Genomic DNA, 13,160 nt, shown 5'->3' with positions numbered 1-13,160 from the left:
GCCCACCCTATTCCAGCCCAAAATATGCCCTTTGCTATTTTGACATACTGCAGTGTTGGATGTCCCTTCCAGTTTGAACTTGGGCCCACCCAAAACTCTAGTACCTTTGTTATGGTTGGCAGTGATCCCCAAGCCCCACCAACTGGAAGAGGTACTTCGGTGGCCAAAACAGCTCATTCTCCTACTGCCTGCAACCTGCAGCACTGTCCATGCATTACTGCCATCCCGCAGCTCCCCCTCTCTCCCATGAAAACTGAGCATGTGGAGTAGGGGAGAGACTGGCGCAACAGCAGCATGTGGACAGTGCCGTTGGCTACAGCAAGTAGGAGAATGACTTGTTCTGACACCAGAGGACCTCTTCCAGCTGGCGGGGCTTATGAATTTCTGCAAGCTCAGATATATATATATATATATATTTTTTTTTTTGTTATGGGTCACTGGTCCAGGAGCAGGGGTGGGGGGATTGTGTGTCCGCCCACTTGGACTCATGCCCACCCAAAATATGATGTCTGGCTACGCTTCTGGCACATGGATATCCATTTGGGCATTTTGAGATGTCCATATGCTTTGAAAATAAGCTTCAAAGCTTTTGGCCCATATACACACATAGCTTATACTAATTTTATTTTATTTTTTTAACACTGATGCGATCGGCAGCTGATGTTGCCAGCATTAATGCCTCAGAGTACTGCCCCATTTTGTATATATGATTGGTGTGCCACTATTCTGTCTTCACAGGAGTGGGAATCCTTATCATTTTAGTGCAAACCATTTCTGCTGACAAACACTGCAGGTCTTCAGTGGTTTCCAGTGCAAGCTGAGAGATTTGCAGCACCAGATGTTACAAGGTGCAGACTTCCATTTCTCTTCTGACCCTAACCATTACCCATGCTAGGCTCTGCATTTGGCATGGTCTGCTACACAAATATTGCTTGTGTTTGCAAGTTTCCTTTGAGAGCTTTTGCTGAGATTTCCAGCATTTAGCCCATTGTTTGTGCATGCACCAAATTAAAGTATTGCCCCTGATTTGCAATGAGCTGTTTATGAGTCCCTTGTTCTACTATTCTTCCATTGTTAATGACGACAATCAAATCTGCATTCTGTACAGTAGAGAGTCTGTGAGCAATCACTATGCACGTCCTTCCTTTCTTGGCTTGGTCAAGGGCCTGTTGTACAACCTAAGAGCAGATACAAAATTATTACAATCAAAATTATTTTAAATTCACAACTATTGATTCAGGTAAATGTGATAAAAACATTTTCATTAGACACATTGGGGCCGATAGTCAGACTGTAGGAGTTGGTCACCACTAAACTCAGATAATCATTGCCGGGCCAGTTCCTTTAACCGGCATTGAATATCCAGTTTATTTTTGGTTGGTTAGAAGATAACCGGCTCTGTTGATATTTAGACTTGACCAGTTATCTTCTAATAGGCCAAAGATATCTCACATATTCGCATATTCAGGAACCTATATGCAATACCATAATGTATTATTGTTTACCATGTATGTATGCACCTTAATGCAATGCCATTTGTAATTCTGTTAACCGGAAATAAATTAAGGTGCGCTGAAAAATGGGCTGCAGCTAATCAACCCAACAGGGAGCCTCCATTTCGCTAGTGCTGCATCAGGGGTTATATAGTAATATCCAGTTGTATCCAAAATCGATCCTCTATTCACTCTGCTGTATCCGTTTGCTCTAAATTTTTCGGGTTGATCAGCTGGTGGTACCGATGTGAGCAGAACACTACAGCGATTGGATTAAGCTAAGTGATATCTGGTGAGAACACCGGGGCTGAACATAAGATTACAATATAAATGATATGGATTGTATCAGAGAACCATTGAAATATTGATCCTAATAATTTTGGACACACACAACTGTTATTTGAGATTGATAAGTAAACAGGTCATATCTTTACAATGGCCAAAAATAAATCAGATACTCAATGCCGGTCACTGGAAATGGCCCAGCGTTGAACATCCGTTTTTAGTGTCGACTGTAGGAGTTAGCTGATCTAACTCCCATGGTCTGAATATCGGCCTCTAAGTGCTTTGAAAATGAGCCTCTTAGTCTTTCACCTGGAGGGAAGCTGAATATGGACAGCCTCTGCATGTTTTCTGCGGCCCTGAGAATGCCCCTAAGCTCATCCAAGTGGAGGGGATTTTATAACAGGGCACCTGTTTTTCCAGAAAGACACAGAAAGCCCCTTTTATGAAGCTGTGGCAAAAGGGGTTCTGTGCTGGTGTCGGCACGTGTTTTTTATGCACACTGAGGCCTCCTTTTACTGCAGTGGGAAAAAGGCAGATCTTTGCTTTTTTTCAGGAAATGGCCGTGTGGCAAGTAAAGTAAGTGAGCCATGTGGCTCCCCCCCTTCAAGATTTTGATAATTAAACTCTACAATCATGATCACCCTACAATTCTATAATTTAAAAAAAAACACATAACTGGACATCATGCTTTTAAATATTAAACTTTTTTTTGAAGGTAAAGGTATGTACTGGTGGTTCTTTGAGTTTATGTGGCAGTCAGAACGTTGCAGATACTTCTTGCTGCCCCCCCCCCCCCCCCCCCCACACACATGCATACACAAAGCTACTGCTGTAGTTAACTGCCTAGTCTTCCTTAATGGTTGGGATGGTCTTGAATTTGTATTATCTACCATGAAAACTACGGGTATGAAAAAGTGTTCTAAGTAGTCCCTTTACCCAGATTTCAGACATGATGGTTGTAATACTATGAATTGTCTTTGTCAATCACATCAGAGAACTTTTATATGATAACAGCATGGAATAATCTAGTAAGAGGACAAATTTGCCTATGAATCATCTTCCGTAAAAGAAAAGTGGTAACCTGTGTTCCAATCTGGATTTCAACTTGCTTCACCTGAACAAACATGCTCTTTCTTTGTGCTCTCCAACCCTAGTAAAAATATTCTAACATGCTTAATGTAAGAAGAAAAATAATAATCAATTGTTACATTTGCAACTCATTAAGTAGGCAAGTATGAATCTGCGGTGTTGAGTCATCACAGCTTGGAACAAAGCTGACACATTAAAATAATGGCATAATTATAGATGTAATTTTGATATTAGTTAGCCAAAATAAAATGGGCAGCAAACTTAGGGGCTGACTCACAAAGACATTTCTCCTATTGTTTTTCCATTGGAAATGAATCAGGCCTTTAATGACTGTTGCATCTGTTTCTAAGTAAACCCAAAATCGCACTTTATTTATTTATGTATTTGTTCATTCATTCTCAGTGTTTTCTATACTGCAAGTTGTCCTTGGAGGCACCTATGCGGTTTATTCTAAAAACAGCTGAGGGAGGGACTAAGAAATATAAAGAGAGGGAGGAGTTAACTACACCTTTGAAGGTGTGTTTAATAGATATGTACACTTGTTTTGAAATGAAATAGGGCATAACATTTTCCATGTTGTTTTATGTCATTTAATGGTTGGCAGAAGATCTTTATTCAATAGAAATGACCCAACAGGAACCGTGTTTCGGCTCTAGGCCCTGCATCAGGAGTCTGCAATTTCAACACTAAAATAAAACATCAGTCAATAAGTGATCAGTAGTAAACAAAGAATCGTTAAAAAGACTATGAGGATATCAAATTTGATGAGATTCTGATATCAGAACGTTTCTATCGCCAAATGTCTGCTCCCGTCAACATTAAGCATTGTTGGCGGCAGCAGACGTTTGGGTTTGGTGATACAGACATTTTATTGTTGAAATTGCAGACCCCTGATGCAGGCCCTAGAGCCATTCTAATATATGTCCACTATTCATGATGTATTGTAAGCCACATTGAGCCTGCAAAGAGGTGGGAAAATGTGGGATATAAATGCAACAAATAAATAAATAATGTCTGTGTCAGGTCATTTCCACTGAATAAAGATCTTCTGCCAACCATTGTTCACTTTGTTGTGTTTTGTGTATCCTTTATGTCATTTTAACCCATAATGACAGGAAAAAAATTGAAATTGTCAGTAGTGTGTTGTCATTAGTGTGCACTATTGGTCAAATATGGGCATTATTGTGCCGTTGACAAATTATTAAAGAATAGTGTGCACTACGCACAATGTGGCACACGTGGAGGGGCATAATCGAATGGGGTACCCAAGTTTTCCTGAGGGCATCCTCGCAGGATGTCCTCGCAAAGGGGCAGGGAAACCCGTATTATTGAAACAAGATGGGCGTCCATCTTTCATTTCGATAATACGGTCCGGGATGCCCAAATCTCAACATTTAGGTCGACCTTAGAGATGGTCGTCCCCGGTTTTCGGCGATAATGGAAACCGAGGATACCCATCTCAGAAACGACCGAATCCAAGCCATTTGGTAATGGGAAAAGCCAGCATTCATAGTGCACTGGTCCCCCTGACATGCCAGGGCACCAACTGGGCACCCTAGGGGGCACTGCAGTGGACTTCACAAATTGCTCCCAGCTGCATAGCTCCCTTACCTTGTGTGCTGAGCCCCCCAACCCCCCCAAAACCCACTCCCCACAACTGTACAACACTACCATAGCCGTAAGGGGTGAAGGGGGCACCTACATGTGGGTATAGTGGGTTTGTGGTGGGTTTTGAAGGGCTCATATTTACCACCACAAGTGTAACAGGTAGGGGGGGATGGGCCTGGGTCCGCCTGCCTGAAGTGCACTGCACCCACTAAAACTGCTCCAGGGACCTGCATACTGCTGTCAGGGAGCTGGGTATGACATTTGAGGCTGGCAAAAAATATTTTAAAAGTTCATTTTGAGGGTGGGAGGTGGTTAGTGACCACTGGGGGAGTAAGGGGAAGTGATCCCCGATTCCCTCCGGTGGTCATCTGGTCAGTTTGGGCACCTTTTTGAGGCTTTGTTGGAAGAAAAAAATGGACCAAGTAAAGTCGGCCAAGTGCTCATCAGGGACACCCTTCTTTTTTCCATTATTGGCCGAGGACGCCCGTTTATTAAGCACACCCCAGTCCCGCCTTCGCTACACTTCCGACACCCCCCCCCCCCCGTGAACTTTGGTCGTCCCCGCGATGGAAAGCAGTTGAGGATGCCCAAAATTGGCTTCCAATTATGCCAATTTGTCGACCCTGAGAGAAGGACGGCCATCTCCTGATTTGTGTCGAAAGATGGGCATCCTTCTCTTTCGAAAATAAGCCTGCAAGTGAGCAACAGTGCACGCTATGGATGACAGTAACACAAAAATGAAAAAGGTTTACTCTCCCTGATATTAAACTCGTGGCTGTCAGCTTCTTTTTAAATACCAGCTGTTCTATTCCCAGATATTCATCACCGGTATCTGGATATCAGCTGGTGCTGAATATCTGGAGTTTGGTTGGTTCGCACTGTTTAACCAGGTACCAGCAATATTCATACCAGTACCTGAATAGTATACCACATAAAGTTGGGACAGCCTTTTTTCTCTCCTAGCTTTATCCAGAGGAGAAAACACCACCAAAGTGGAGGAACAGAGAACTGCTACTATAACCTCACAAGTGGACCAGCAGAGTAGGGTACTCATGGCTCTTCCAACAAACAGTCAAGTAGCTGTAAACTTCAAACACTCAATGTTTACTGTAGATACACTTCTAAAACTTGACACAGATCGTGTTTTGGCATTCTGTCTGCCTCAGGAATCTGTAGAGATATGACCACAGGTCTTATGGTGTGATGAAAAGTAAACAACAATCACTATACATAAAGAAAGGTAGACCACCTAAAAGGAGCCAGAAACAACTTGTACTGCTGTATAAAGTCATGCACAATTGTCTCTCCAACTGCAGAAGCAACAAATAATTGCACATGACTTTATCCAGCAGTACAAGTTGTTTCAGGTTTCTTTTAGGTGGTCTATCTTTCTTTATATATAGTGATTGTTGTCTGCTTTTTCATCACATCAACAAAATAGGAGAACATTCCCCAATATCGACACAAGCAGCAGCAAACAGCAGAGGTGGTCCAGAGAAGGAGAAAACAAAGTACCCGTGCACAGGAGCATTTGTGGTTTGACTAGGAGTTTGTTTATATGTGCCATGTACTCTTTCCCACATTGAAGTGTTTGCTGACCCCTGACGAAGACATAGTGCTGAAACTTGGCCGAGTCGGGTGACTGCACTATAAAATTGCATGTGGCGAACCTATGATTGTCTTCTCCTTCTCTGGACCACCTCTGCTGTTTGTTGCTGCTTTTTCATCACACCATAAGACTTGTGGTCACATCTCTACAGACTCCTGAAACAGGCAGCATGCCGAAACACGGCCCGTGTCGAGTCTTAGAAGTGCATCTAAAATAAACATTGCGTGTTTGAAGTTTATGGCTCCCTAATTTTATTCAGATAGTTACTCAGTTAGCGGATTATTGATGCTACCTAGTTAACTCTCGGCTTTAATCATGCTCCATCCTCAGACTGCTCCAGCCATTACCTAGATAGTGCCAAGGTACTCCGACAAGAAATTCAGTGGCATTATCTGGTTCCTGCTACTGAAAATCTGAGTATGACCCTGGTCAGTAGGACTTATCCAGGTAGGAACCTTTTCCACTTGGATAGGTCTCACTGAATATTGACCCAATAAAAAATACCTGAATAAAAAGAATCCTGTAATTATCACAGGAAACTAAACCCAATTAACATTTTTGGCCTGCACACCCCTAGTAGCTAACGTTTGATCAACTAGAAGTTAAAAAGCTAATGCAAGCCACATTAACCATTTCACATAGTAGTGGCCTACTTTGTATGCATTTGTAGGTGACAAAGCTCGTTATCTTGCTGTACTGTGGCCTGATTTATTTTCTATTACAGGCAGTATTATGCATGAGTAATTCTCTAAAGTACGCAATTATATTTCATAACCACTTATGTGCATAAATGATTAGATTAATAGCATAAATGCCAAAATTCCTCCTAAGTGCTATTCTATAAATATGCACATATCTTAGCACATATTTTACAGATAGGGAGGCATACACATAGGCAGAGTCTAGATGAAGCATGAGTGAGACTCACTTTTAAGAGTGTGACTTATAGATTCCTATAAATTATGCACACATATTTGCTATTTTAGCATAAGCACACCAACTCTACAGCTGGCATAATTGCTCATGCCTAAATTATAGGTGCATATTTTGCTGTTATACTAGTCCTATATAATAATTCTCACCTCCAACAGGATGTGCCTGGGACCGTGCCTGCTGGAAGTGGTCTGCTAGGCAGGCATGCACTGACCTCAGTGACATCAGTGACAGACAATTTGGCAAAGCAAAACAATCTGAGTGCTGGCCATTAGGACACATGGTTGATAGGAGAGTTTTAAAAGACTGAAGGAATCGAAAGTGTTAAATGGGGGGAGGGGAGTTCTGAACGACTGAAAGACATGAACATTTGGGAAAGGAAAACAATCTGAATGCTGGCCATTAGGACACAGGGTAGATAGGAGAGTTTTAAAAGATTGAAGGAAACGAAAGTGTTAAACTGGAGAGGGGGGGGGGGGGAGTTGTGAATGACTGAAAGACATGCAAATTTGGGACAGGAAAACAATCTCAATGCTGGCCATTAGCACACAGGGTACATAGGAGAGTTTTAAAAGACTGAAGGAACCAAAGTGTTCGGGGGGGGGGGGGGGGGGGGGGGGGGGCAAGTTCGGAATGAATGAAAGAAATGAAAATTTACGAGAGGAATACAATCTGAATGCCGGGCATTTGTACACAGGATAGATAGGATACTTTTTAAAAAAAATGAAGGACGTGAAAGTATTACATCTTGGGGGAGGGGTGAGGAGGAAAGCAGTGGGGTATCCGGATACTTGGCGTTAGGGCCACGGGGGTACATAGACTTTTGAAAGCCTTAAGGAACCCAAAGTGTGGGGAGGGAACGGGGTGAGGGGCATTAGGAACAGGGGAGGGGGCCCTGTCACACACACTACTACTACTATTTAGCATTTCTATAGCGCTACAAGGCATACGCAGCGCTGCACAAACATAGAAGAAAGACAGTCCCTCTCATTCTCACACACACACTGTCACACAGACAGTCTCACTCTGTCACACACCCGCACATTCACTCTGGCTCTCTCTCTCAAACATACACACTCCCAGGAAAACCTTGCTAGCGCCCGTTTCATTCGTTCCAGAAACGGGCCTTTTTTACTAGTATATTATAAAGCAAAGTAGATGTCTACCTTCTTTTGTAGAATAGGCTCCTCCTAGGCACCCTCAGCACTAATTATAGCAGAGATGCAAAGGTGGCTAACTTTTCCAGCAGGAGATTTAGAGCATAATCCCAGCCTATCCACAGTTCCAACCAGCCCCACCCATAGCTCTGCCCACAGGTCCACCTCTGACACACCTTGCTGATGTGGCCTGTGGCACCAGCAATCACCTCCCCTTCCAGCGGCAGCAGGTGACACCTTAATAAAACATCATCTCCTGTAGCTACAGGACCAGTCCCACAGCTATTATTGCGAGACTGGTCCTGTCGCAGTAGGAGATGACGTTTTATTAAGGAGTCTTCTGCTGCCACTGGAAGGGGAAGCTGCTCAGGGGGAGATCCAGGCTTACCAGCGGGAGTGCAGGAGGTGACCCGAGAAAGCGTGAAACTCCTGCTCAATGCGAGAGACTTGGCAGGTCTGTTATAGGCACAAAGTTATAGAATTACCTCCTAGGTGCTCAATAAAGCACATTAACGACTTAACATGGCATAGTCTGCATTTCTAGTGCACCCTCTGAACTGTAAATTCATGCAGCCATGTGTAACATGATCTTAAGTCACCTTTTCACTTTCATTGTCCAGCGCAGAAGTGGCCTCGTCTAACAACAAAAGCTTTGGCTCCCGAAGAAGAGCTCTTGCAATAGCTATCCGTTGTTTCTGGCCCCCTGAAAGCTGCGTTCCCTTGCTGCCAACATGGGTATTGTATTTCTAGCACAAAGACAAAGAATTTTAAGATTTCATAGCAGTGGGGATTTATCTGTAAGTAGAAATGAACTAAACACTTCAAAATGTTGAAGCTGCAGAACTGCTTAAGCACAAAACATAATAAAGGAACATTAAAAAAAGTTGACTATTTTGTTCGTTTACATCAGACAAATTTGTTTTGGCAAAAAATATCTTCAGATCATCCCAAAAACATTCTGATTACATGTAAACTCCAGTGATAATTCAAGAAAGTAGCAGTATATTAAAAACTCTGATTAAGAAAACAAAAAATGCACTTGAAAATAATATTCTAAATTCATTGAGATCCACAAATAAGGTAGGTGCTGACTGGGTCACCCTGCCCCATCTTATGCCTAACCCCGCTCCTCCCTTCCTCCACCTTCCCCCCTTTCCCCCCAGGCCAAGGATCAGCACTGGACACCTTTTTTCCGAAAAATGGAATTTTATATTAACAATGGCTGCAGCACAATTATGAAGCTAATTTTCAACAGCATGTCTAAACAAAACAATTGTCATACTGTTACTGTAACATCTGTATATTTAAACATGTTTACATATGAATTTCTTAACTTACTAATACTCTGTGTCTAACTATCTAAGGGAGGCAGCCTAACTGTGCAGATGCCACCTAAGTGTCTGCACCAGGGAGGGGCCCATTGCCACTCAGGTGTCTGTACCCTCTATTTCTGGTAACGGGGTTCTGTCAGGTGCCGCTGTTAAAGCTGGTCACCCTTCTGTCATCTCTCTTCACCCAGGCTGCCATATGAAGCTCACCCAGTTCTACCGTGCATTTAGCATCGTTCCCCCTGACCGTCAAAGTCAGTTGGAGGGTATCCGGTGGCTTCCATTGAGCCTCCCATCATGCTTGGACAATTGGGCCCCCCTGTTCATGGAAGATAGGTGACCAGCCTCACATTGTCCTGCCATAGAGTTTCCCCACATGCAGTGTGCCAGATAGTGTTTCTGTATAGGCAATGGCCCCCTCCCAATCTCTGCATCCCTCAGCTACCTCCGTCTAACATGCCAAGGCCTGCGACAGTGACACCTCACTTGCCGTGGGTTCCCCCTTAACAAATAACTCGACTGCGACCATTGACGATGAGCAACCAGTCAATAGCATCCTGGATGTCGGCAACAAATATGCCTAGACCTATGTCTCATAGGTGTACTTCGTTGGGGCGATACAGGTCAGGGCATGTCTCCACTATCAGCTCGTGCAGAATGCTACTGCCCCTAATTGTTTGCATAAATTTGACCATTCAGTTGTTTATATGCCATTTTCTTTTCCAATGTCTGATGCTTCTTATCCCCCCTCCATATCACAGACTGATGCAGCACCAAACCAAATGGGTAGCCAGGCAAAGCCTCATAATATCAAAGATGTCTCTCTGTATTTTTTGTGTGAGCTCTATGCTATCAATTGATGTGAAGTTGTTTCCCCCCAGGTGAATGATTAAAGACCATCGGTGGTTATGTGTAAACACTGCAGCAGAGCCAGCATTAGCAGGTCCCATCTCATACCACGTTGCCTCAGCCATGTCAAAGACACATCGGCCACCAAAAAGCCAAGACTTTTGCGAAATGGGCGAGATAAGGCCCTTCTGTACATCCAGTGTATGAATGAGTGGCCAAGTATCCAAACTGTGCGAGGACCTGTGAGAAGAGCACTGAAAGAGGTAATCAGCAAGAGCAGTGGAAGAGCAACACGAGTGCAGTGAAAAAGAACGTATACTTTAGCATAGTCTGGGTCTAACATATATCTTATATCTGGAGGAGCTCCACCTACCCAGGGCCATGATCTGTTCACCTGATAGACACAACTGACTTGCTGTCATGGCTGCACCTATTCTAAAGGAGTGTATGCTGAAAATTTTGCCCCATAACCCTAAGCTGTTGAGAGAGAGTCTGAGAACATGTGCAAATTGGAAGTGTGTTAGGGGTGATCGTTTTGTGTATCAGGAGCCAAGGTGCATTGGCCTGATGGATAATCAAGTAATTGAGAAGGTTCTGTACTGGGCATGTAGAACTACCCTGTAGTCTACGCAGAGTGATATGTTGATCCCTGGCCCTTTGGTCAGTCTTGGACTTGGGTATGAAGATGTGTAGGTGACCGCCCACCCAAGTGATGTGACTGACCCACAGGCCCATGGGTGAGGATTGCATAGAAGTGGGGGGAACCAATTCGATCATACATAGGACCCCGAAAAATGCTAAAGGATTGTACATTGGAACAAACTACTACCACTACTACTACTTATCATTTCTATAGCGCTACTAGACGTACACAGCGCTGTTCACTTGAACATGAAGAGACAGTTCCTGCTCAACAGAGTTTACAATCTAATTAGGACAGACAAACAGGACAAATAAGAGATAAGGGAATTACTAAGGTGGGGGATGATAAAATAAGAGTACTGAACAAGTGAGTAATGGTTAGGAGTTTAAAGCAACATCAAAAAGGTGGGCTTTTAGCCTAGATTTGAAGACGACCAGAGATGGAGCTTGACGTACCGGCTCAGGAAGTCTATTCCAGGCATATGGTGCAGCAAGATAAAAAGAATGGAGTCTGGAGTTAGCTGTGGAGGAGAAAGGTGCAGATAAGAGAGATTTATCCAGTGAATGGAGTTCCCAAGGAGGAGTGCAGGGTGAAATTAGAGTGGAGAGGTACTGAGGAGCTGCAGAGTGAATGCACTTATAAGTCAATAAGAGGAGTTTGAACTGTATGCGGAAATGGATAGGGAGCCATTGAAGTGTCTTGAGGAGATGGCTAATATGAGCATAGCGACACTGGTGGAATATAAATCGTGCAGCAGAATTTTGAACAGATTGAAGAGGAGAGAGATGGCTAAGTGGGAGACCTGTGAGAAGCAAGTTGCAATAGTCTAAGCGAGAGGTGATAAGAGTGTGGATAAGGGTTCTAGTAGTGTGCTCAGAAAGGAAAGGGCAACGTTTGGTGATATTATAGAGAAAGAAACGACAGGTTTTAGCAGTCTGCTGAATATGTGCAGAGAAAGAGAGAGAGGAGTTGAAGATGACCCCAAGGTTACGAGCTGATGAGACAGGGAGGATGAGAGTGTTATCCATAGAAATAGAGAATGGGGGAAGAGGAGAGGTGGGTTTATGGGAAAAGATAAGAAGCTCAGCCTTGGTTATGTTTAGTTTCAGATGGCGGTGAGACATCCAGGCAGCAATGTCAGACAGGCAGGCTGATACTTTGGCCTGGATTCCTGCTGAGATTTCTGGTGTGGAGAGGTAGATCTGGGAGTCATCAGCGTAAAGATGATACTGAAAACCATGGGATGAGATCAGAGTACCAAGGGAAGAAGTATAGATGGAGAAGAGAAGAGGTCCAAGGACAGATCCCTGAGGTACACCAACTGACAGTGGGATAGAAGTGGAGGAGGATCCACCAGAGTATACGTACCAAAGTACGATGGGAGAGATAAGAAGAAAACCAGGAAAGAACAGAGCTCTGAAATCCAAGTGAGGATAGCGTATTAAGGAGTAGGCTGCGAGCAACTGTGTCAAAAGCAGCAGATAGATTGAGAAGGATGAGGATAGAATAGAGACCTTTGGATCTGGCCAGGGACAAGTCATTGGAGACTTTAGCAAGCGTTGTTTCAGTTGAATGAAGAAGGCGAAAGCCAGGTTGAAGTGGATCAAGAATAGCTTGAGATGAAAGAAAGTCAAGACAATGGCAGTAAACAGCACGTTCAAGTATTTTGGATACGAAAGAGAGTATCTGCTGACTTCTCCTCCTGATCCCTTAGCAATAGTGAGAAAATATTAATATATTCGTGTTTCCATATTTTGTTTTTTTACTTTAAGTGGGACACTCGTTGCTAAAGTATTGACTCCACCAAAAAACATCCTCTCTGTTAGCTTTTGGCAAAGGATTATGTAGTGCCACACTTGGTACAGGTAGCAGTGCCCCAGGACTGTCCAAACCTTTGCTCGCCCTTACTTCCTACACCTCCTGGACTGGAGAGGGGGGATGTCAGTCTTGAGGTCGCTCTCTTTTCTTTAAAAGTCTCAATAGCTTGCTGAATAACCTCCATTGGTGACCGGTGGTGCAATAGTCTCTTCCAGAGGGGGAGCAGTTATTGTCGCCGATATATCCTGTAGACGCTGCATGACGAATGAAGCACTGTATTTATCAACCTGTTGCTGTAGCCCCTCCAGAAGTGTCACCATGTCTGGCTGCTCTGAATGTGCTTGGGTA

The 13,160-nt window shown here is 43.6% G+C and overlaps 1 protein-coding gene across 2 annotated transcripts in view; it reads right to left on the bottom strand.

Annotated features, from left to right (window-relative positions):
* Positions 1-415: 415 nt before the first annotated feature.
* Positions 416-13,160, bottom strand: part of LOC115469219 (ATP-binding cassette sub-family B member 5-like) — a 133,791-nt gene continuing 121,046 nt past the window's right edge. For both annotated transcript variants that reach the window (XM_030201661.1, XM_030201651.1), the window contains exons 27-28: positions 8,774-8,920; positions 416-1,178 (exon numbers count right to left, since the gene is read on the bottom strand). In XM_030201661.1, coding sequence (XP_030057521.1) covers positions 981-1,178; positions 8,774-8,920 — 345 coding nt within the window. In that variant the 3' untranslated portion in view covers positions 416-980. The remainder of the gene's footprint in view (positions 1,179-8,773; positions 8,921-13,160) is intronic.

This window comes from Microcaecilia unicolor, chromosome 1, assembly GCF_901765095.1.
Source record: "Microcaecilia unicolor chromosome 1, aMicUni1.1, whole genome shotgun sequence".
Lineage (NCBI taxonomy): Eukaryota > Metazoa > Chordata > Amphibia > Gymnophiona > Siphonopidae > Microcaecilia > Microcaecilia unicolor.
Note: the sequence above shows the minus strand (reverse complement) of the source record. Positions and strands in the feature narration are given on the sequence as shown.